Here is a 25,868-nt window from a genome sequence, read left to right as displayed (position 1 = left end):
TCCTTTCTTCACATTGTACTGCACCTCTCCCTATAATCTCCGATCCCATGTGCTACACCCCATGTACAAAGGGGCACCCAAGTTATGTGCCCAAGTTACCCCAACGTCCACCTTCCCCACTTTTGAACGATGTGACCATGAAGGGGCTGCTGAAGATGAGGGGGCAGAGGGAGGAGAGGATTGGAGCTTAGAGTGTCTGCAAAGACCCCACTCTGGAGACAAAGCTCATCATTTGTCACCATTGCCTTGGGCAGAGACATCCGACAGTTCTCAGACAGGTGTATGCAAAAGTCGACCGTTGTCAATGACTGATTTTGGAGACAGTTTGATCGAGTGTGAGCAAGTGGAGCAAGACTTTCAGAAACTGTTGATGGAACTTACAGAAACTGATGAAGAACTACGCCTTACACAACAACATGCTGGTGAAAAAATGCTTCCCACTCAACCTACTACTGTACTCCCTTCTTATCCCCTCAATTTGATGACAGAAAGCACACAAGCAAAACAAATGGCCCCAAAACACATGGATGAAGTTTCATGCCGACTTTATAAGGTCCTGTATGGAGGCAATGTTGAGACTGTGGATTCAGATAGTGAGGATGTGTCTTTATTACCTACAGCTTACTCCCCTGATTACACAAAGCAAGAAGTCAGGAACAATGAGGTTCATGCAGGTGACAGGCAAACAAAGGCTGATAAAGACATTTCAGAGTTTGTGGTTCAGAGTGATGTGCACCACACTCCTTATACAGGCAGTCTTGATGTGAAATTCACGAGTAGCATGAATGAAACCCAAAATACAAATCAGACTGGTCATCTTGATGATGAGGATAATTTTGAAAACATGCTGTCACTCGGACAGAATGTACCTGAAAATGAGAACAAACCAGCAACACCAATGGAGTTAGTATCTGAATATGTTGGCAACTGGGTTATCATTTCACTTTCTGGTACTGAGGAAAGACCGCTTTCTCCAGAGTCACTAACCGAATACAGGCCAATGTCTCCAGACTCAGCAATGTTAGATATTAGATCGTACTCCCCTGAGTCTGTGACATTAAATGAAGACTTGTCCATAGACTCTCCCATACCACAATATGTATCATGTGTGAATCATCCTGTTACCATTCATTACCACTCATCATCATCATCATCATCAGAATCTATGCTGTCAGATACCGAGTATGAGGCTATGCCATTGCTTTTTGAGAAAAGAACAGTATCTCCTGATTCTCTTGGCTCTGTAAGTGATAATGAGCAGCTGTTGGTGATTCAAACAGCAGTTAGTGTAGAAGAGGGAAATGTTGAAATGCCTGAAACAGCAGCTTATGAAAGTGCTGATGTAGAGAACGAGTTTTTGGTATTTTCACCACGTCAGGACAAATCTTCATCTTTAACACAACATTCTATACCAGTCTGTGGTTTAGCTTTTGATGCAGACCACTGCAAGCTCATGTCTCAAATCTGTGACCCACAGTATGTAGGGGTGGCAAACTGCCACTCTTATAGAACCAGGCCGCAATCTTCTCTAGCTGATTCAGAAGACCCTGTTGAAGATAAAGCTGCTGATTTACCATCAGATTTTTGCAACATGTTTAGATCGGATTCCTCCCACTCACTGAGGATCTTTCAGGCTAGTTCTGTTACAGCTACAATGGAAAGGTCCTCATCACCTGATTCAATCTGCTCTGATCTAGAATACGGGTCTGTGTTTCTGGAATCATTATTCTCTGAAAACAGAGCTTCATCTCCAGATTCTGTTGATGAAGACATGGCTCTTACATCTGAGTCACCCATCCCAGAGTTTAAAGTAGCTTTGCCAGAAGGTTATGTTACGGCTACAATGGAAAGGTCCTCATCACCTGATTCACTCTGCTCTGATCTAGAATACGGGTCTGTGTCCCTGGAATCATTATTCTCTGAAAACAGAGCTTCATCTCCAGATTCTGTTGATGAAGACATGGCTCTTACATCTGAGTCACCCATCCCAGAGTTTAAACTAGCTTTGTCAGAAGGTTATGTTACAGCTACAATGGAAAGATCCTCATCACCTGATTCACTCTGCTCTGATCTAGAATACGGGTCTGTGTCCCTGGAATCATTATTCTCTGAAAACAGAGCTTCATCTCCAAATTCTGTTGATGGTGACAGGCCGCATTCACCTGAATCACCCATCCCAGAGTTTAAAGTAGCTTTGCCAGAAGGTTATGTTACAGCTACAATGGAAAGGTCCTCATCACCTGATTCTCTCTGCTCTGATCTAGAATACGGGTCTGTGTCCCTGGAATCATTATTCTCTGAAAACAGAGCTTCATCTCCAGATTCTGTTGATGAAGACATGGCTCTTACATCTGAGTCACCCATCCCAGAGTTTAAAGTAGCTTTGTCAGAAGGTTATGTTACGGCTACAATGGAAAGGTCCTCATCACCTGATTCACTCTGCTCTGATCTAGAATACGGGTCTGTGTCCCTGGAATCATTATTCTCTGAAAACAGAGCTTCATCTCCAAATTCTGTTGATGAAGACATGGCTCTTACATCTGAGTCACCTATCCCAGAGTTTAAACTAGCTTTGTCAGAAGGTTATGTTATAGCTACAATGGAAAGGTCCTCATCACCTGATTCACTCTGCTCTGATCTAGAATACGGGTCTGTGTCCCTGGAATCATTATTCTCTGAAAACAGAGCTTCATCTCCAAATTCTGTTGATGAAGACATGGCTCTTACATCTGAGTCACCTATCCCAGAGTTTAAACTAGCTTTGTCAGAAGGTTATGTTACAGCTACAATGGAAAGGTCCTCATCACCTGATTCACTCTGCTCTGATCTAGAATACGGGTCTGTGTCCCTGGAATCATTATTCTCTGAAAACAGAGCTTCATCTCCAAATTCTGTTGATGATGACAGGCCGCATTCACCTGAGTCACCCATCCCAGAGTTTAAAGTAGCTTTGTCAGAAGGTTATGTTACGGCTACAATGGAAAGATCCTCATCACCTGATTCACTCTGCTCTGATCTAGAATACGGGTCTGTGTCCCTGGAATCATTATTCTCTGAAAACAGAGCTTCATCTCCAAATTCTGTTGATGAAGACATGGCTCTTACATCTGAGTCACCCATCCCAGAATTTAAAGTAGCTTTGTCAGAAGGTTATGTTACGGCTACAATGGAAAGGTCCTCATCACCTGATTCACTCTGCTCTGATCTAGAATACGGGTCTGTGTCCCTGGAATCATTATTCTCTGAAAACAGAGCTTCATCTCCAAATTCTGTTGATGAAGACATGGCTCTTACATCTGAGTCACCCATCCCAGAATTTAAAGTAGCTTTGTCAGAAGGTTATGTTACGGCTACAATGGAAAGGTCCTCATCACCTGATTCACTCTGCTCTGATCTAGAATACGGGTCTGTGTCCCTGGAATCATTATTCTCTGAAAACAGAGCTTCATCTCCAAATTCTGTTGATGAAGACATGGCTCTTACATCTGAGTCACCCATCCCAGAGTTTAAAGTAGCTTTGTCAGAAGGTTATGTTACGGCTACAATGGAAAGGTCCTCATCACCTGATTCACTCTGCTCTGATCTAGAATACGGGTCTGTGTCCCTGGAATCATTATTCTCTGAAAACAGAGCTTCATCTCCAAATTCTGTTGATGAAGACATGGCTCTTACATCTGAGTCACCTATCCCAGAGTTTAAACTAGCTTTGTCAGAAGGTTATGTTACAGCTACAATGGAAAGGTCCTCATCACCTGATTCACTCTGCTCTGATCTAGAATACGGGTCTGTGTCCCTGGAATCATTATTCTCTGAAAACAGAGCTTCATCTCCAAATTCTGTTGATGATGACAGGCCGCATTCACCTGAGTCACCCATCCCAGAGTTTAAAGTAGCTTTGTCAGAAGGTTATGTTACGGCTACAATGGAAAGGTCCTCATCACCTGATTCTCTCTGCTCTGATCTAGAATACGGGTCTGTGTCCCTGGAATCATTATTCTCTGAAAACAGAGCTTCATCTCCAGATTCTGTTGATGAAGACATGGCTCTTACATCTGAGTCACCCATCCCAGAGTTTAAAGTAGCTTTGTCAGAAGGTTATGTTACGGCTACAATGGAAAGGTCCTCATCACCTGATTCTCTCTGCTCTGATCTAGAATACGGGTCTGTGTCCCTGGAATCATTATTCTCTGAAAACAGAGCTTCATCTCCAGATTCTGTTGATGAAGACATGGCTCTTACATCTGAGTCACCCATCCCAGAGTTTAAAGTAGCTTTGTCAGAAGGTTATGTTACGGCTACAATGGAAAGGTCCTCATCACCTGATTCACTCTGCTCTGATCTAGAATACGGGTCTGTGTCCCTGGAATCATTATTCTCTGAAAACAGAGCTTCATCTCCAGATTCTGTTGATGGTGACAGGCCGCATTCACCTGAATCACCCATCCCAGAGTTTAAACTAGCTTTGTCAGAAGGTTATGTTACGGCTACAATGGAAAGGTCCTCATCACCTGATTCACTCTGCTCTGATCTAGAATACGGGTCTGTGTCCCTGGAATCATTATTCTCTGAAAACAGAGCTTCATCTCCAGATTCTGTTGATGATGACAGGCCGCATTCACCTGAGTCACCCATCCTAGAGTTTAAAGTAGCTTTGCCAGAAGGTTATGTTACAGCTACAATGGAAAGGTCCTCATCACCTGATTCACTCTGCTCTGATCTAGAGTATGGGTCTGATTCTCTGGAACCATTATTCTCTGAAAACAGAGCTTCATCTCCAGATTCTGTTGATGAAGACATGCCGCTATGTGCCATTACAGCTACTCCTGGAAAACCCTTATCACCCGTTTTGCTTTCGTCAAGGAATGAGTACTCAGCTCTATCATTTTGCTCTGCAGTTCGACCTTCATCTCTTTATTCTGAAATTTCTGGAGAAGACAGTGGTTACTTTCCAATGCCGACATTTGAAACAGGCCTTACTGAATCAATTTCAATTAGTGATCATAAATTACTACTTTCTAAGTCACTACTTCAACAATCAAGTGTAGACATAACTTGTACTGAACAGACACCCAAATCTCCTGAATCAGGAATCACAGAGTTTACAGAGACTGCTGGTAGTGGTAAGTCCTTAAAGAAGGTTAAAGTGCCCATCGATAAACTTGTTTATGGTGCTGAATTTTGGAAGCTAAGTTCTCAAATACATGATCATCACTATGTCGGAGAGACAAGTAAAACTGGGTTTTTTGAGTATGCTGGAACAAAAACTGAGTATGTTCTGGAGGATTCAGAGGACAGACCATTGTCACCTGATTCTAAGTCAGAAAACAGGTCTTTGTTGCTGGAGGAAATTACAGATTCTCCAGATTCTTTGAAAGGCATGTGCTCGGATTCCCCAGTTCCTCCGATTTTCCCTTACTTTTCTAACATTTCAGAGTGTCACTCATCTTTACCAGAATCAGCTGTGTCAACTGATGGATTAGACCACAACAAAAGGAGGCCTTTATCACATGTTTCTGTAATATCTGCAGATGGAAGCGTTCCATTTTTACCTGATTCCCCCTTACAAGACCTCAGACCTGTTGTACCTGAATTGCACACAGCTGCCTTTGGATATAGGTCCTCCAAACCAGAGTCATTGCTTTCACATACTGATTATGGCTTCTCAACTTCAGTGGTCTTTACAAATGAGAGAACAGACTCACCTCAATCAGCTTCCAATCTTGAAGACAAGATGTCAGCAGCTGATGAAACATTTAGGGCACACCAGATGATATGTCAGCTGTATGATCCTCATTATGTAGGAGAAAGTTTTGTAAACAGAGCTGAAATAGTTGATGATACTGGGACCAATGTAGAATGTATTCAACTCGATTCAGATGTGGAAGAGAAGGAATTTTCTGCTTTATTTTTTGAACCTTCAGTTTCATCAGAATTTAGTCCTGCTGAGTCCTGCATCCTTGGCAGTCCAGGGTCTTTCAATTCAGAAACTGAATTGCGGCCACTTTCACCAGAGTCAGTCATGGAATATAGGCCCATGTCACCTGAAGACTTAGTGACCGAAATAAGAAGATGGTCTCCTGACTCAAGGGCATCCATTAATGAGTTTAGGCCTCTATCTCCAGACTCTCCTCTACCACCACCATTTAACCCAGATATAGAAGAAGGTGTGTTAGTTTTTGGAAGTAGGTCATCATCACCTACATTTTTCATGCTGGACAATGACTTAGAAGTTTTGGACATGCAATTTTTTGAGGTGAAGGGGGGATCACTTACACCAGATTCTGAAAATGAATTTAGGACACTTTCCCCTGATTCACCTATACCTGAATTCAAACATTTTATATTTCAGCCCCCAAGTGTTTCGAATGCTGAATGCAGGTCCAGTTCAACTGAATCTGTTTGTTTTTCTGATTTAGAATTTGAAGAGGGTAGATTTTTATCAATGACAGATGAACGCCGACTTCCATCGCCTGATTCAGGCGTATCTAGAGACGAAAGTCAAACTCAATCACCAGATTCATCTGAACCTCAGGTGATGTCAGGAGTAGCTGAACGTTACCCATCGTTTGTTGAGTTTAGATCAACAGTTATGTCTGATGTTAAGTATTCATCTTTAGCTAACCGCTTACTTGATACTGAAGATAGGCCAGTTGTTGTAGAATCATTAGAATCAGAAACTGAAGAGAAACCTTTGACCTTTGACTCTATATCAGAGTATAGAATTTCCTCACCTGTATCACTAATGGCAAATGTCACATCATCTTCTCCTGAATCAAGTGGCTCTCTAAACAAATCAGGTCATTTACCAAATTCCACTCTTTCTTGTGTTGATGCCAGTGGTCACAGGTTGTCATCACCTGAATCGGTAACTTCAGAAATAGAATATGCTCCTTTGATTTCACAGATGTCTGATGTTAAGGACAGACCAGAGTCAGATGTGTCTGACCTCAGATGTTTGTCTCCTGACTCTCCACTACCCCAGTACACCACTATGTTAGAAGTCAAACACTGGCCCTTATCACCCATATCAGTATATTCAGATGAAGATTCAGAGAGAGATTTGTGTGCCACAGGGCTTTTTAAGGACAGAGCCGAATCTTCTGAATCAGCTGCATCAGAGTTTAAACTTTTACTAGACTCACCAATTCCTGAATTTAGACCAGATCTAGAATCATCAATATCATATACAGACTTCAGGTCTTGTTCACCTCAATCTGTGTTATCTGATTTTGAAACAGAGTTATATTCTCTTACGGTCCCAGAAGGCCAGCATTCATCTCCAGAATCCTTACCATCTGTGAGCAAATACACAAGTCTTTCTCCTGATTCCCCTGTACCTGACTTCAGACAGGGTTTGCCAGAAACTAATGTTGAGTTCAAAGCTCACGGGTCATCGTCACTTGAATCAGTGGCTTCAGAAACAGAATATGCTCCTCTGATTTTACAGATGTTTGAGGACAGGGCAGAATCTCCTGATTCAACTCAGTCAGAAGATCATTGTAAACCCCTTTCACCTGCCTCACCCATTCAGTTACCTCGTGAGTCTCACAGTGCTTTAAGGTCCATGTCCCCTGAGTCAGTGCTTTCAGACCTAAAAATAGACCTCCCAACACTTGGTAAACCACTTTCTCCTGAATCTCTATCATCAGATAAACTTTCACCTGATTCACCTGTACCTGACTTTGTGAAAACACTGTTTAGAGTACCCAAAAATGTCTTTGTACAAAGATCGGCATCTCATGAGTCAACATGTTCGGACGATGAATATATTTTTATAAGTTTAAGCTCACTAGTTCATGACATGAGATGCTCTTCACCTGGCTCGGTAGCATCTGGAGATGAGTACCAAGTGCAGTCACCAGACTCGCCAATACCCGATTACACACCAGGAATGCCAGAACACGTCATTGTAAATGTTGGGTATCGCTCATCCTCTCCTGAATCCATCGAATCAGATGTCGAGTACGCTGTGAGGGACTTTTTGATGTCCACAATTTTCTGTGTTGAGAACAGACCAGATTCTCCTGAATCAGTAGAATCAGAAACAGAAGAAAGGCCGCTCTCTGTTGAATCTATACCAGAATACAGGCCCATGTCTCCTGGGACATTAGTGCTACTTGGAAACATTAGATCAGCATCTCCAGAATCTACTCAGTCATTTGATGAACACAAGAAGCTTTCTCCAGACTCACCTCTCCCTTGGTTTGCACAAAATGTTTTTGAGGCTCCAGCAGCAGGAACACTTTATGGCAGCTCATCCTCTGAATCATTATCATCATTGTTTTCAGATCTGGACTGTGATCTGACATATTCTCCATTTAACGCAAGAGTCACTACCAAGAGAGCATTGTCAGCGCAGTCCGAAAGATCATATGACGAACTCCTGGGGTCTGAATCACCAGTGCCCGATTTCACAAAGAGTTTTGTGGAAACTTTCACGTGTGTGAGAAACATGTCACCATTAGACTTTTCAGATTCTGACAGTTTATCCCAGGCTTCAGCTCCATTCTGTACGGGAGAAAGAACAACATCACCTGAATCTTTAGTATTAGATATGGAGGAAATACTTGCATCCAGATCATCTTTAAATGAATCAAAAGACCCACCTGACCCTAAAGAATCACTAATTATGGTAACTGAGTATAATCTCGCTGATGATGCTGAGCGATGGAGTCCAAGTTCTCAAGCAAGTCATCTTCAGTGTGCCAGAGAAACTTTGCATAGTAAAAAAAGGTTTACACAGTTTGTTGACAGCACAATGGACTACGAGAGAAGTGAAACAGATGACGAAAATCGGACAGAAAAGGATAAAAATTCAGAGGAGGCAGAGTCACTTCCACCTATGACTGAACACATTTTCTCTTCACGAGCACTTCCATACAGACAGGGAAAGTCTATATTTGAATTGCCTGAGGCAGAAACACAGGATGAAGGTTCACCAGAATCCTCCATGTCCCCCAATGCAGTCATGGTGTTAGATGCAAGAGCACGATCACCAGGACCTGTGACATCAGTCAGTCAGTTCAGACCACTTTCACCAGATTCTCCAGTACCAGAATTTACAGTGGCATTGTCAGAATGTGTAATGTTTCCCAGATCATCATCGTCACCTTTAGCATTGGGTTCAGATCATATGCCACTGAATTTAGACTTTGACTTTGTAGAATGCAGACCATCATCTGTGGAAGTTCCACTGTTTGATGATCAAAACGAGACAGACAGGCCACTATCCTCCGAGTCCTCTGAATACATACCTGTGTCATTTGAATCTGCCGTACACATGGCTGACAAAAGAGCATCATCTCCAGAATCAATGCCAGAGTTCAATGAGAACAGGCCGCTGTCTCCAGACTCTCCCATCCCTCAGTTTACAGAGTCGTTGGAGGCTTACAGCACTATTTGTGAGTCATCGTCAACTGAATCACAGAGTTCAGACTCAGAGTACGAGTTGATTGTCAAATCATCAAAAGTTGCTGGTAGTGACAGACCATCCTCACCTGAATCTGTGTCGTCTCTCGGTGAGTTTGAACAACTGTTACCTGACTCACCGGTACCTGAATTTATGAGAATATTGTCATCTTATTTTATGAATGCTACTCCAGTAGATAGATCATCTTCTCCGGTTTCTTTTGCATCAGACTCTGAGTTTGTGGCCTTGCCTGTTGATTGTTGGATTAATGATATTTCGCGACCTTTGAGCCCTGAAACTGCAGAATCAGAGGAGGAATTAGACTCTGGTCCATCTTCATCGTTACTTATCAAAAGCCCAATAGCGATGTCACCGTTAGTAATTCAAATTGGGGATAAGTCTGGTGAAGAACATCCTAAGTGGCAAGAAATGAAAGAATTACAACCAGAATTTCAGTCATACAAAGAATGGATGGAGCCCGGATCCCAGGTTGGAAGCTTCTCAACTTTACAAACCACCGTCTGTGAGGAAGACTCACATGTTAATGATGGTGAAGGAAAGCAGAAGAAGACCCAGCCTGTTAGTGTTGATGATCTAAAGACCAAGCTAGCCTCTCAAAGGGTAAGACTGAAAGCATGAAATCCAGCAGAGAGTAACTAGTTTTCATTAACGTAACCTTTTATGTCACTTGGACATAAAAAAGTGTAACTGTGTGACAAAAAAAGGAAAATACATTGCTGAACTAACAACAACATGGAGTGCATTAATGCTGGGGATGTGTCGTGAGCTACTAATTATTCCCTTCAGTTCATTTGTCTGACGACAGACGGTTGTTTATTGAGGGGCACTTTTTGCAGTCTGTTGCACGTTTCTAAGCAGTAAACCTATTTCCCTAAACTCAGACTAAACTTGCTTTGTTTTTCTGGATTAAAAAAGGCTTTGTCTGCATGGTTAAAGCTCACCCTCTGGTATTCTTAGTTAGCTACTGAGATAATGTTGAAATTTCACTTCCAGGCTCCTGAGACACCAAAGGAAACACGGTTTCAAACAGACGATGACACACAGCTTCAGTCTGCTACAACAATAACACAGCAGAGCAGTAACATAGGTGTGCTCTTTGGTGAAGACAAGCTGATGGCATCAGTCCCTCTACAGCTACCTGAACACAGCACATACACAACTCACAGAGCTGTTACTCCAATTCTGCCTTCACGTGAGAAGGCTTCATTTGCATCCCACAGGTGCTCTGAGTGGGAGCTGTCCCTGAAGGAAGCACAATCTAGTGAGCACTTTTCACCCTCGCCAACTCCTGATCGAGATTACCAGGCAATGCTTCCAGAACATCTGAGAGCTCCTGACTGTAGCCAAGTGTCCTTGAATGACAGGAGCCTCCTGTTGTCAGTGTTCAGCGACTCTATGTCAGCTAAGCTTGAGAGCCAAGCTCTGACTAAGAAAGAGTCTGAAACCCTTGGAGACACCGAAGACTTTTCACCAGACTTTAAGAAGGTCCTCACAGGAACTAGAGAGAAACAAGCGTCCGAATCTGAATTAGGTAAACCAAATGTCCCAGTAAAGCAGCACTTCAAGGGCTCTGAATCTCCACAGCACTCTGATTCAGATATGGAGTTCTTTGACTGCAGACAAGCCTTCTCTGACTTTTCGGAACCAGAAGATGTGATTACCTATCATATCTCTGAACCCCCTTCACCAGTACCTGGGAGTAGTCTTGATACTGGCCTTCAGCGTGCTACTCAAGCAAACCAGCTCTTCTTGCGGGCAGAAGATAGAAATCTCTTCTCTACCAGCAGCGAAAGTCTTCCTGAATTTGCTTATGATGTAGAGGCGTATCAGACAGACAGTGGGCTCCCTGTACTGGAGGAGCTCCCTTCCAGAGATCAGGCAGAATACTATGACGATGATGACTTCCTGGGACGGGTAAGAGGTTGAGCATGAGCACAGTGCTGTGGATCTGCATTCCTAAATCAAGAGACAAACAAGCAGTCGGTACTTTGGAGACTAAAAGACACTGAAATGCTTTTGTGTGCATAAATATTAGAAATATTGCAAATGTCATAACACAAACACTTCTTCCTCACACCAGTGTGCTGTTTGGGGTTTGTTTGTTTGCAGTATCTCAAACTGTTGCTGAAATGCATGAGCTGCTGTAAGGAGTCTTTAACAGAGACATTTGCACCTGTTTGCTTTGATTTCTGCCTGTTGCAGTTCATCCCACTCACATGTACAGATAATCCCCCCCTTAAATATATGCAAAAAGAATTTCCTTTAGCTATGAAGGATACAGTCATATGGGGCAGTGCAGTTATGCTTTTGTTTATGCACAGCTCTCTTAAGGTAAAGAGTTGAGTTCTGGTCTTTGGACTACTACCCCAGCTCGAGTCTTTTATTTTTTAGCCGTTCTGTTGCAGATTTGTGGGAGTACTTCAGACCCCCCTTTGTTCTTCAGTAGTAGTAGCGTCTTCGGTACAGGTGGCCTTTCATTTGACTCTGGGATTCAGGACTTCCCTACACTGACTGCACGTACCCAGGCCAAGTGCAGCTCATCGCCTCTAACTCCTGCTAACAATGTTTCCACTTTGACTTGTTTGGACGTCAGATTGATGGACAGCAACAACTTCTGGCCAACAATCTGGGCAGTTCATTGCTGAGTTCATTGCTTGTGTTGATGCTCACCTGAATGCTGTAGACTTCTGCTCACATGCATTTGATTAGCAGAACCTGCTACTGCTACTTACCCTCTTGATTCCTGTGGAAGCAGTAACAGTGTACTCAGTTTTTCACAGCATTGCACAGAGACCTGTGGCTGCAGAAGTTAACTGTAGACACTGTTTAGACCCATGCTATGTTGACCCATGCTGGTTATGTGCAGGAGATAGCTGAGGAGCTAGGGATGCTGTCCTCTGATAGCTCAGAGGAGGATGTACTGACCACCAGGGTGGTCCGACGCAGAGTAATCATTCAGGTAAACGAGCATGACTGCGTGCAGTGCAGTGCGCCTGTGGCCTGTTGAAGGTTTAGTGGATAGTTTTGCTGCTCCTTTTTCAGCCTGAGCTTTTCAGATTAATCCTGTATAATACACTCGGCTCAAATTCATTTTCCTCTAATGCAGAACGTCATATTTCAGAGAGTCAGCTAGAAACTTTGGTCCTTTACAATTTCATTGACTTTAGATTCACATTTTTGGTTTTTTTGCTTGTTTTTTAAGATAAATTTGTATTTCTACACTTTGTTCTACACATGTTGTCGTGTCACCATTAGGGTTTTTTTTCTTTTGTTACTGGAAGTGATACTTGTGCATTGAAACAGGAAAGCTGCACTGTGTATAACCTGAATGGACCCATAATGACGCTGGTATTCAGCAATCGTCAACACTGTTTTCAGACGGACTTGAAATACAGAGATCTGTTGGAGCTGACTATTATTAATTACCGTTGGATTGATTGCAAAATGTTCTTTGACGTCTGTAGATTGTGCGTAATGTGAGTGAAGGTGTGAACCCACAGCAAGCGTTTTGTGTCTTTTGCAGGCCGATAACCTGCCAGACATCCCCCTGCAGACCCTGACAGAAGAGAAGTACATCGATGAAGATGGCAACATGGTGGTCAAGAAAGTGAGGAAGATTCAACACTGAAATCTGTATTACACTTAAAACCTGGTCCTTCATACAGAAAACCTTTACAGTGACTTTCCTCTCCAACAGGTCACGCGGAAGGTCATTCGTAAATATGTGTCTCCAGACGGCATGGAGACACAGGAAGTGACCATCGAAGGCTCTCACCAGGAGTCGGTCCAGATAGAGGAGGGAGATGCTGTTTCAAAGGTGGTGAAGAGAACTGTGCTTCATAGTGGAGGCGATCAGAAGGAGGTGAGAGCCTCTGACGTCTGCTAATCCTACTGTTGCTTTGTGTTTTATATCCGGTAATGAGGAGAGTTATTTTGCTGCAGTCGAGAGTCAATTTATTTTTTGCCTCAAAGTGCTGCAACCTGTTGCAGGTGAGGGGAAAGAGAAGCGAGCAGAGAGGTGAAGTGCAGGGAGAGAGTGCTGCTAATATTAAATACAGAAGTGCTGCATATACACACTGTGAGACTGAGCGAAGACAAACTGCTTAGTCTAACAAACTCAACCAAGGGATCATTCAGGGCCTCCTGATGCAGCTGTGACGGTTTTAAGCCTGAATCCAACTGGATGCTGGCTCCAGTGGAGGGTCTGGCTGCAGCTCAGGTAGATCAGTCTGCATGCCTGATGTCCTCGGGGAAGAAATTCACCCCAAGTTAACGTCTCTGATGGACTCGCTTTCTCTCCGATGTGTTTGGGTGAGCCAGTTAACTGTAAATCCAGTTAACTGCAGGCACGTCTTTGCTGTACTTCAGTCCACTGTTATTCAAAGTAACCGTGACATCGTATTTCCTTCCCAGCTGACCTTTTCAGAGTCCCCAGCTCTGAGCGCTGCCACAGCGTCAGAGTTTGAAGTGGAGCCAGTGCAGGGCAGAAAGGTCAGCAAGGTTGTCAAGACAACTGTGGTGAGAGGCGAGAGGATGGAGAAGCACACAGGAGACCCGTCGCTGGCTGCAGACCTGCCTTCAGCCAGAGAGGACTTTGAGAAGGTGAGTAAGATTTCAGCTCGGGAATAATATTTGTTTTTAGACGCCTCGAGGATGAAAGGACACTCGTGGTGTAATGCAGGCATTTTATCACTGCGCTGAGAAAACCTGAGAGCTTTCTAGCATTTGATCTGTCTTTCCTCATTCTTCCCCTCCAGGCAATGAGTTACGCTGGAGGATTTGGAAAAGTGCTAATGCCGCATATAGTAGAGAAAGAGATTGTACAGGATGACGGTTCTGTGGTTAAAAGGTTGGACTGCATGAGTGTGCTGTGTGACCACACTGTGACTGTCCTAACCTTTACTGTCTGTGAGGGAGAAAAGAGACACGTGCGCACATTATTTATACAACTTCTGTTGTTTTCATCAGATCCTGAGATGTGCAGTGTAGCAATAATAGATGCAGACACACATATTTCACATTACTGGCATTCCTGGTATGAAACAATGGTGCCATTACTGGTACAACCAGTGAGTAATAAAGCAAAGTGACAGCAGCATATGCTAATGTTTGCTTATGCTCTGCTGGTTTCTGATGCTTGTTTCAGCCACGTTTTGTTCCAGCGGGCTAGAGAGAGAACAGGCTGTGAACTTGTTTTTCATTTCAGTCCACATGATGTGTGACATCATTCTTTTAAAAGGGCGTCGCCACATTTGATTTGATCCAACAACAAAGCCTCCAGCTGGACTCAAACCAGCATCCTTTTAGATGTGACAACACCATGTAACCACACGAGTATAGATGCAATACAGTTAAAATTATTAGGGATTTAGGAAACAACACAATGATTCTGAGTTTGTTTAGATGGTTCTAGAAATCTGAAATATCTGAAAAACATTTCAAATCCTGATGCAAATATTTAAACAACAGTTAAAGCATGATGCATCATGTGGTGCGATATGATTCATTAACATGGAAATGAAGGTGATGCATTTATTGTTCTTTATGAAACAAACGTGGAGCCTGGCAGTCTGCAGCCACTTACTGTGATCCTGGATGAACTACTACTGTTTCCTGTTCCTGCAGAAGCCAGATGCGTAATTCACGCAGCCAGAAGAGGACCGTGGTGAGGGATGCTCAGGGGAAGCATGTGCACCTAGAGCGCCTGGACAACACCGCAGATGCCCTGCAGCCTGATGCGCTGCAGCAGCACCTGCACCGACTGCTCCAGCGCTACTGTGAGGACACCGAGGATGAGGAGGAGGATGAAAACCTTAGCTGAGCAGCTGCTTCCACTGATCTACATTTTCCACTGAAGCTTTTGGTGACGTACACTTCCTCAGATCGAACCGCCCTCTGTCCCTGCTCATCACTGGAGTTTTTCTTTCTTCTTCTTTGGTTTGTCAGATATTGGAACCGTATTTTTGTGCTTTAACGATAGATGTTCGCTCTGATTGTGACCAAAGATAGCCACCCCTCACCGTCCTGATGATTTTTGTTCGTGTTTCGCTTCCTGCGGCTGCTTTGATGTGATGTAGGTACGATGCACCAAAGGCGGATTAGAAAGAAAAGGCGCGTCTCGGATGTTTCGCCTCACGCACCGGCCTCTTCTTGAAGAACTCGTGTAAACATTTGTACATAGGGGAGTTGATGACAAAAAGTCAAGCTGGGACTGGAAAGAAGCTGAAATAATTCAAAGCATTTACCACGTTAGCCCACCTGAACCTGCTGTACATGCACCAGCTGCAGAACGGCCACAGTACACATGAGATTAATGCCAGATAAAGTGTGAATGCGTATCATCAGAAACTCAGCCGACATCAACCCGCCCATCTGTTCACAAAGGCTGTGTGCTCACACCTTTAGTCATCTGCCCTTACTTTATCCACGTCTGTCCTTCCTGCACGTGTGGAGCATTGTTTCTGTCACCTGTGTGTGCCGTGTCTACGGAGAAAGAAAGTAGTGATGATGAATGTTTCGGTGCAGCACTCATGTCCTCGTGCTTCATGTTGGTGCTTTTCCTTACCTGCAGCTACTCGTAGCGTTTCCACACCTTTTAAAGCGCAGCTTTGACTGTTACTGTCAACAAATCTACAGGAAAACCCAACGCCAGCTCTGCTTTTGCTCCTCTGCTGCACACAGCTGTCATTGGCCATGCATGCAGCAACATTTCCTCCAGCCTGCAACACTGACTTTAATATAAAATGAAGTGTTGAGTCTGTGAGAAAATGGACAGTTTGCCTTTGATTTATTAGGAAAAATGGCATCACAGGTTTCATGGTCTCAGTGTTCTTCAAGCTCGTTTAGCAAATTATGGACGGAAAATAGACATTGGAGCAAAAACCATATGAGTTGGTAACAGTCGGAAGGAAGAACTATCAACAGGAAGAGACCTCTGGTAGCGATTAAAGAGAAAATGAACAGCCCACAGGCTCTAATTAGATCAACTGATCGCTCCAACAGAAACCAGTGGGTCCTTTTAGAGTCTGGTTATGGTCCCAGTAACACTCTGTTGGTTTTGGGCTTCTCGTCAGATTTGTAGACACGTAACAGCAGACTTGTCCTTTAGTTTTGTTTTTCAACACATAAATAATGTAGTCGTGGATTTGCTTGTTTCCTGTCATCACTGTTAAAGCCACTTTAAACCCAGGCCGAGGCTTTTACCCGCTTCATTTGTGACACCTGTGTTTCTTTATTTATTGCTGTGTGTGTGTGTGTGTGAGAGAGTTTGGATGTATTTTGAAGCTACAGGTAAACCTTTGTTTGTTCCTTTGCCATCGCAGACAAACAGTTGTGTTGCTATAAGGCGGCTGCGACGCATTCAGACATGATTACGTGTGTTTGCTGTTCATCTACATATTTTCCATGTAACAATGTTGCCATTTACTTTGATCCACTGGAAGAATAAAGGTCAAAAAGATAAAACCAATCTCATAACGGAGCATCTTAATTCCATGGTGATGACAATATATACATATTAACAGTGCAAATATTTATGCGGGCATGTATGACTTTATCAGATGATCAAAATAAAAATGCTAATGAGGTAAAAGAGCTGCAGTGTGTTTGTGGCACAACAATAAAACTGTACATGTCTCGAATGATGCCCGTTGTCATTTTTTCACCACATATAACTTCAAAGAGTTTGTGGCAAAGACGAAGGATATTTCTGTCCACTGGGAGTTCTGGGAGAACACTGGTCAAAGCTGAACTGAGCCTGCAGCAGGTGAGTTTTCTGTAAATCGGTTAATGCTGAAGAAAGTGCCAACTGTACACACGGTTTTATGATTGTAGCTTTGGGAAGACTTACTCGTATTATCTTATGCTAATTTTAGTGTATCTGATAAAACCTGAATCTTTATACTACGAATGTTACAGAGATACACAGAGGAGGGTCAGATATGCTGCTTTGAATGCACATTTATCAGTCTCAGAGTTTGTGGAGGTATTTTGGTCCTCTGTTCTTTACAACATGAGGTCATAAATATGTGAAAAGCTCGATTACTGCTCACGTGTTTGGGATTTTGGCCAGGCTTAAGCTCGGGGGTGGGGAGGGCCTCGAGGGCCGGTGTCCTGCAGTCCTGCAACACACCAGTTCATTACCTCTGGAGAACCTCCAGACATGTAGAGGAGGTCCTTCAGCAGTCTGAATCAGCTGACACGTCTAAAACCTGCAGGACACTGGAGGCCTGGAGTTCCCCTTCCTGCTTTAGCTGTTGGACCTCAGCTAGCACAGAGGTTTTACATTAACAGCTTGGTTTATGAGGTATTGTATTACCTGACAATATAAAGCATTTTTAGACTGTTGTGATTCGGTGCTATGTAATAACATTGAACTCGAGGAGTTTGTGGTCAATTCGATGTCTACGAGGTTTTGTAGGTGCAAAACACAACGAGCAACAAACATAAGTAGGGACATAAACATAATTCTGTGTAATAATGTGAAATTATAGATACTCTAAGCAGTGCTTTTGCACATCGGTGAACCTCTAAGACGCTGCTTGCTGACCAACGTTGTTTGAGACATGTTGCTGCTGTTGCACACCTGATATATTTTCTCTTATTAAGTTCTGCTTTTATTTACACGTCTCCACTCTCTTGAATTGGGATTGTGTGGTAGTATGTGTTAGTGCGTGATGTTAGTAGGTGTTTCCTTTGACACAGCCTGAGAACTCTTTGTAAACTCTTCTTCACAAGCTTTGGTTGTGTAATCTGGCTAACTCGCACACAAATACACAGGATAGATTTTAGTCTTGGGTTGTAGTCACTATGTTTATGTTTATATATAGATGTTTTTATTTACTTATATGTGGAAACCATGAAGAGGCCGCTAGGAAAGCTGCAACCACCAAGTACCTGCAGAGGGTCAGGCAAGTCCTGAGGAGTCAGCTGAACGGTAAGAACAAGATCCGGGCCATCAACACGTACGCCCTGCCCGTGATCAGGTACCCTGCTGGGGTAATAACCTGGCCAAAGGAGGAGATAGAAGCCACTGACCATGCATGGTCTTGATGCATGCATTCACCCCAAGTCCAGCACCCTGAGGCTGTACGCTAAGCAGAAGGAAGGACTGGTGAGTGTCAGCACCACAGTCCAGGATGAGACAACGAACATCCAAGAATACATTGGGAAGATGGCCCCAACTGACCGAGTGCTCAGTGAATACCTCAGGCAGCAGAAACCCAAGAAAGAGGAGGGAGACGAGGAACCATCATGGAAGGACAGGCCCCTGCACGGTATGTACCACCGGCAGATAGAGGAGGTGGCTGATATCCAGAAATCCTACCAGTGGCTGGACAAAGCTGGACTGAAAGACAGCACAGAGGCACTAATCATGGCAGCACAAGAACAAGCTCTGAGCACAAGATCCATAGAGGCTGGGGTCTATCACACCAGGCAAGACCCCAGGTGCAGACTGTGTAAAGATGCCCCAGAGACAATCCAGCACATAACAGCAGGGTGCAAGATGCTAGCAGGCAAGGCATACATGGAACGCCATAACCAAGTGGCCGGCATAGTGTACAGGAACATCTGTGCCGAGTATAACCTGGAAGTCCCGAGGTCAAAATGGGAGATGCCCCCAAGGGTGGTGGAGAATGACCGAGCTAAGATCCTGTGGGACTTCCAGATACAGACGGACAAAATGGTGGTGGCTAACCAACCGGACATAGTGGTGGTAGACAAACAGAAGAAGACGGCCATAGTGATCGATGTAGCGGTTCAAATGACAGCAATATCAGGAAGAAGGAACACGAGAAGCTGTAGGGGTACCAAGAGTTGAGTGAAAAACTCTAAAAGATGTGAAGGTAACAGTGGTAATCGGAGCGCTTGGTCATTTTTACATCAAATTATTTCAACATTTTGTTTTAGTTCAGTTTTATTTCTACAGCTCCAAATCACAACAAAATTACTGCTTTATACTGTAAAGACCCCACAATAACAGAGAAAACCCCAACGAGCAAGAGCTTGGTGACAGGAGGAGGAAGGAAAAACCCCTTTTTAACAGGAATAAGTCAGGGAGGGGCGGCATCTGCTGAAACCGAGTGAGGATGAAGGGGCGGGGGCGGGCAGGTTCAGCAGGATTTTTCACAATCAGCATCAAAGCACAACAAGAAATATCAAAGCTAAACATCAGCAGCAAAACTTCAGAAATATCACTGATGCAGAGTTCACATAAGGAATGAAAAAACAAATCGCTCATTGGCATAAATCACATTTTATTTGAGATTTCTTAAACATCAGGCTTGGCCCATCATGGCAACATTAAATACCAGCAGCCCATCATACAGTTCAATCACAAAGATAAACCCAAAGTGTCCTTTGAAATGGACAAATGTGATCAAAGAAATCAATACGAAGCAGTTCTCTAAATATTTCAGTGATTATTTAATACAGAAAAACACACCTGTGACTGTCTTTAACGGCTTCCTCTGCACTCAATTCAATCTGGAATTAAAGTTTGTTCCCTGTGATCTCCACAACAACCGTTTCCCTTTCAGTCAGATGGTGGCACTAAAATAACTATAGCGTAACATAATGAGTGTTGAGCATGAGTAACCCGGTCAGTGATGAAACTTAGCAAACTGATTTACACGGTTAAACAGGGTTCGACTTTAAGCAGAGGATGAAATACGGAGGATGTTCTTAAAGGTAAGTGAGGAGAAGGACAGGCATCAATATCACACTGTAAAATGTAAACAAACAGATTCACATAATTAACTTATTATTGTATGAAAATGTGACTGGCAGGAGTCAGAATGGCTTTAAGAATCTATGTCTACACTTCCTCCCACGATGCTCCGTGATGACCGAACTCACTAAAACAAACGGTTTCCCTTTTAAACATGTAGTTACAGTTCCTAGTAAACATACATCAGTAAGATAAGTCAACTCATATGGATCAAGCAAAGAGCAAATTACATGATTACCAAAATCTATGGATCAGCCAAACAAAGCAGGCTTGTGTCTGGAAACAGAAACGTGATTAAAAAGTTTGATATCGGTCATTGTGCCAAAAGGTAAAAATATCACAATAGCACAACATGTGTAATCCTGACTGGGAGCTTCACAGACTAGCCCATTAAAATCAAGTGGAACCAGTGGCACCATTAGAGTCCACTTCTATTTAAAAAAGAATATATCAAGAAACCAGTAATAAAAATGCTGCAAACAGAGATATGTTGAACACCCTGCACTCTCTCTACAAAGTGATGTTGTCAAAGTGTGAACTCCTTTACATTTAGAATAAACTTCAGTTCAGCAGCGACAATGTAAACAACACACTGAGAGGGCAGAGCGCTAGCAAACGAGGGGGAGGCGTGGCTTGGGCATCCGATGGAAAGACGGCAGAAGTCAGTCAGCTGACTGCTGTAGGCTGGAAGGTGGTGGAGGTCATCTCAGCTGAAAGTGGAGCACAGTCAGACACAAACCCACACAGTCAGCTTCACCCACTGCTCTGATCTAGTTACTGGGCATTACGGCTCGTTAGACGTGGAATACGTGTCAAGCTGTTAAAGGGAAACTTTGTCTCGTTTGAATGTTTAACGCTGTTCTCGAATACTTTGTCCAGACTGTGGTCAGATGTCCATGTGACGGAGGAGCAGCCTGCTGTTTTATTCTGGAAATCGAGCAGGGTGGTGATTTAAACAAACATGTTCGTCCGATCAACCAACACCAGCACATGCAGAATGATCTCTACACAAAAGCACCAACATTACTGGTTACGACACCAAAACTTGGAACGCTTTGTGTCTCGAGAGTGTTAGAAGAGCATGTTTACTCGTCGGCCGGTTGCTTAAAACACCTGAGAGGGTTTCTGTGTCTCCCAGCATATGTTGATGTTCTGGACTATTTGTGCAACCTCTGTAATTCCCTGGGTCAACACACCTGGATCAGATGATTAGTTCATCACCAGGCCTCTGGAGAACTTAAATCAGCTGTGTTGGATCAAGGACACATCTCAAACCTGCAGGCCCTCGAGGCCCGGAGGTGCCGACCCTGGTCTAGATATTGTTTCATGCTAACAGCAGCGACACTGACCCGAGCCAAATGCAAAACTGGGGAATAAACAGTGAGAAAAGATGACGAGGGAAACACGTCAATGGCCGTCACCATTAAAACCTTTCCTGTTGGGGGGTTGTCTCACTGCTGGCTCTCTGGCCTACCTATGGTTAAGGAGCTGTACCTGATCCATCAGCCCACTCTCTCCCACTACACTGATCAGATCAATATCCCTGGGGTTTAACTGACTTGATGCTACACACTCATTAAAACTGTTCCTACGTGTCTAAACATTATAAGCAATCTGGTGGCGATCTTACTTGGTGGGAACGGTGGGAGAGCCGGAGCGGTGGAAGTGGATATTCTGCCACTTGCTGTCACGGCGGTGCCAGATGCGAGTCTCCTCTGACTGCATGGTGCGAGGCATGCCGCTGCTATCGATGTACTGGGTGAGGCGAATGTAGGCAATGCAGGCGGCGTCATCGCCTATGAGGTGGACGTGAGGGTTGAGCAGGATGGTGTGGATGGGCTGCTTCCCCTTAGACAGAGCTGCAGAGGACAACAACACTGTGACACAACCAAACACTCGACAGGGACCACATATTAGCTTTAAAGCATCCGATGCATTATTAATAATTACAAATATGTGAAATTGCTCGGCATATAACAACTGAAAGAGGCTTCAGTGGCTCTATTTTTTTTAAGAAACTAACTATTAACTCTGTTAATAGTTAGTTTCTTAAATTACATTTACATTTCATAGAAGGTATTAGCTATGCACCAAGCCAATATCCAGCATCAGTCACATCTAAATGACTGAAGTGAGCGACAAATCTGGCTTAAAGTCTTAACAAAACGTATAAAACGCTGATGCATCAGCTGACTGAGCTCTGGTGTCGACCTGCTGGTGTGGCAGCAGCATGCAGCTGCTTCTCAGACTTAAACGAAGACAAAACCCAAGACTGTACAGAGTAATTTATGCAAGACAAGTTTGGTTTTTTAGACAGGGTGTTAGCGTGTTGGAAAGTAACACCACAAACACGGCTGAACTTTTGCGGAAACATGGAAATACACTGAATATATCCAGGCCTCAGATACTAAGAAAATGACCTGCATCAACCAACAGTGCTGGAAAACACTGGGACGCACGAGGAAACCCGCTCCAGAGAGCAACCAGGTGAACTGGTTGAATTTGTTGCTCTTGATTAACAACTGCTTTCTGTTGTGGTAAATGTTGGTTTTGCTGCCCAACCAGCATTTCATGTCCAAACATGCTGCACAAGCCAGTGTGCCCTTTACCATTTTCATGGCTTGGACTCAGGAGATTCATCGCTACAGCAGAGAAGTCCACAACGCTCCACGTTGTTTCACGAGACAATGTAATACCAACGTAATACCAACGTAACACCAACGTGACACCAACGTGACACCAACGTGACACCAACGTAACACCAACGTGATACCAACGTAACACCAACGTGATACCAACGTGATACCAACGTGATACCAACGTAACACCAACGTGATACCAACGTGACACCAACGTGACACCAACGTGACACCAACGTGACACCAACGTAACACCAACGTGATACCAACGTAACACCAACGTGACACCAGCGTGATACCAACGTGACACCAACGTGACACCAACGTGACACCAACGTGACACCAACGTAACACCAACGTGATACCAACGTAACACCAACGTGACACCAGCGTGATACCAACGTGACACCAACGTGACACCAACGTGACACCAACGTGACACCAACGTAACACCAACGTAACACCAACGTGATACCAACGTAACACCAACGTGACACCAACGTGATACCAACGTAACACCAACGTGATACCAACGTGATACCAACGTAACACCAACGTGATACCAACGTAACACCAACGTGATACCAACGTGATACCAACGTAACACCAACGTGATACCAACGTAATACCAACGTAACACCAACGTGACACCAACGTAACACCAACGTGATACCAACGTAACACCAACGTAACACCAACGTAACACCAACGTAACACCAACGTGATACCAACGTAACACCAACGTGATACCAACGTAACACCAACGTGACACCAACGTAACACCAACGTGATACCAACGTGACACCAACGTGACACCAACGTGACACCAACGTGACACCAACGTGACACCAACGTAACACCAACGTGATACCAACGTAACACCAACGTGATACCAACGTAACACCAAAGTGATACCAACGTAACACCAACGTGATACCAACGTAACACCAACGTGACACCAACGTGACACCAACGTAACACCAACGTGATACCAACGTGACACCAACGTGACACCAACGTAACACCAACGTGACACCAACGTGATACCAACGTAACACCAACGTGATACCAACGTGACACCAACGTGATACCAACGTAACACCAACGTAACACCAACGTGACACCAACGTGACACCAACGTGATACCAACGTAACACCAAAGTGATACCAAAGTGATACCAACGTAACACCAACGTGACACCAACGTGACACCAACGTAACACCAACGTAACACCAACGTGATACCAACGTAACACCAAAGTGATACCAACGTAACACCAACGTGATACCAACGTGATACCAACATAACACCAATGTAACACCAACGTAATAAAGACAATAGATGAGTCAGAGCTGCAACAGGTGGTGAATGAGGCAGTGCAACACAAAGGGATGCAGTCACTCTCCACAGTGGCTTCTGCACGCGATGCACTTCTTACAGGAAATGTGAGCCTAAACTGGGACAGCTACGATGCTTCATCAGACCATGTCCCGCAGGAACACTGTACCGTTCTCAAAGTAGAAGCGGTGGAAGTCTGTGCCCTCCACCAGGTTACCCAAGGCTTCAGGTTCAAAGGATGTGAGACCAGGATCACATATCTTCCTGAAAGAACACAGGCAACACATTCATTAGCTTTATGGAAACATATGAACGTGTGAGAGTTTACTGACAAGTACTTTAATGACTAACGTGTAGGCTTCAAAGTCTCCATTGTTAATGGCCTCAATCAGCTGCTCAGTGGCCTTGATGATCTCCTGCTTTCGAGCTGAGGGACAGAGACACATCGCTTTAGTTTGGGATATCTGGACAGCTTTGACATAATGAAAACACAGTTAAAGGTTAAAAACAGGAACACAAAGACAGCATGAGTTCATCGTCACAGCATGAGCGTGGGCTCCACCTTAAATAGCACAATGTTACATGGAGATGGAGGAAAAGCTGGGAGGTCAGTGTGGTCAGCTTGGTTCGATAACATTACCTTTCGTGCTAAGAAGGTTAGCTAGGAAACAATGAATGGACACAATAAGTACTGATGTGGCTTTGCATGCAAGCACTAGTGAAAGAGAGTCACACAACATGATCAAGTCAAACAGTGCAGACGTAACAAGAATCTTACTGCACAACATAACCCAAAGACAGCATCTTCAACAACTGCACCGGGTCATTGGCTGCTTCTGTGAAAGGCTGGCAGTTGAACTCCAGGGTGACCAGTTCACAGACGGTTTTCTTCTTACTAATGAGAGTTTTATAACAAGGTTCATTCTGGTCAGACTAAGATCTGCCAACGACGTTGCTCCTAAACGACAACCAGAACTTTACTTGGAGCTCAGCGTGTAGGTCACTGAGTGGCTGAATAGCCATCAAACACCAGACCACGACTAATAACACGCTACTGTTGTGTGAACTATTTGCACCTCCAGTCCAGAAGCACCAAGTTCTACATGCTGATGGGAGTCCAGATACTTCATCTCTGAGGCGATCGTGTCAGCGCAGGTTTATGTGTCGGGACGTTTTCATGTTTGCTCCATTCATCCATCAAAGCAGGGATTTCAGGACTGTGTGATAGATGGCTGACAGTTGGTGCTGTAAGCACCTCTGGTGATGTTCCAGTTCGACATGTGTCGCTCCTCCCTCAAACCGCCCGTCCGTCGTGCCGTGAAGAGATGGTTTCCTTACTTTGTGCTATGGACCGGCTGTTTGGTCACTCCTGTGTCGTTCCCACAGTCTTCCACAGAAACACCTCATGTCTGGGTGCTCACTGTGTTTGAGGAACCTCTTTCTGTACCCTCTGTTGCTAGTGCAAGTACCATGAGATATTCCCACATGTGGAGCAACAGTGTTGCTTCACTTGTTGCTACCTTATTAAGGTTATGGTACCTATTATTAAGTACCCTATTAGGTATTAAGGTACCTAACACTTCCCTAATAAAATGGCATGGATATTAAAACCATCCATGCAACGTGCAATGAAACTATATTTCACCATCATGCAAAGAAGAAGCACACAGGGTTGGGTTCAATTTGGTGTTGATTATTTCCAATGTTTCTGATCACTCGTAAGTTCGTCAG

General features: G+C 44.0%; 2 protein-coding genes across 15 annotated transcripts in view; one reads left to right on the top strand and one right to left on the bottom strand.

The window, feature by feature from the left end:
- Window positions 1-17,070, top strand: part of LOC101467899 (ankyrin-2) — a 95,562-nt gene extending 78,492 nt beyond the window's left edge. For 7 of the 9 annotated variants that reach the window (XM_076881402.1, XM_076881401.1, XM_076881398.1 and 4 more), the window contains 5 exons: window positions 12,954-13,037; window positions 13,128-13,292; window positions 13,844-14,032; window positions 14,188-14,279; window positions 15,056-17,070. In XM_076881402.1, the coding sequence (XP_076737517.1) occupies window positions 12,954-13,037; window positions 13,128-13,292; window positions 13,844-14,032; window positions 14,188-14,279; window positions 15,056-15,251 (726 nt within the window). In that variant the 3' untranslated portion in view covers window positions 15,252-17,070. Of the gene's footprint in view, window position 1; window positions 10,031-10,423; window positions 11,345-12,296; window positions 12,390-12,953; window positions 13,038-13,127; window positions 13,293-13,843; window positions 14,033-14,187; window positions 14,280-15,055 lie in introns of those variants that run through there. The other 2 variants (XM_076881394.1, XM_076881395.1) reach the window with 2 other exon arrangements.
- Window positions 17,071-19,666: 2,596 nt separating this feature from the next.
- Window positions 19,667-25,868, bottom strand: part of LOC112433205 (calcium/calmodulin-dependent protein kinase type II delta 1 chain) — a 78,111-nt gene continuing 71,909 nt past the window's right edge. For all 6 annotated transcript variants that reach the window (XM_076881388.1, XM_076881389.1, XM_076881390.1 and 3 more), the window contains 4 exons: window positions 24,489-24,564; window positions 24,307-24,401; window positions 21,790-22,018; window positions 19,667-20,869 (listed from right to left, as the gene is read on the bottom strand). In XM_076881388.1, coding sequence (XP_076737503.1) covers window positions 20,866-20,869; window positions 21,790-22,018; window positions 24,307-24,401; window positions 24,489-24,564 — 404 coding nt within the window. In that variant the 3' untranslated portion in view covers window positions 19,667-20,865. The remainder of the gene's footprint in view (window positions 20,870-21,789; window positions 22,019-24,306; window positions 24,402-24,488; window positions 24,565-25,868) is intronic.

This window comes from Maylandia zebra, unplaced genomic scaffold, assembly GCF_041146795.1.
Source record: "Maylandia zebra isolate NMK-2024a unplaced genomic scaffold, Mzebra_GT3a scaffold11, whole genome shotgun sequence".
Taxonomy (NCBI): Eukaryota; Metazoa; Chordata; class Actinopteri; order Cichliformes; family Cichlidae; genus Maylandia; species Maylandia zebra.
Note: the sequence above shows the minus strand (reverse complement) of the source record. Positions and strands in the feature narration are given on the sequence as shown.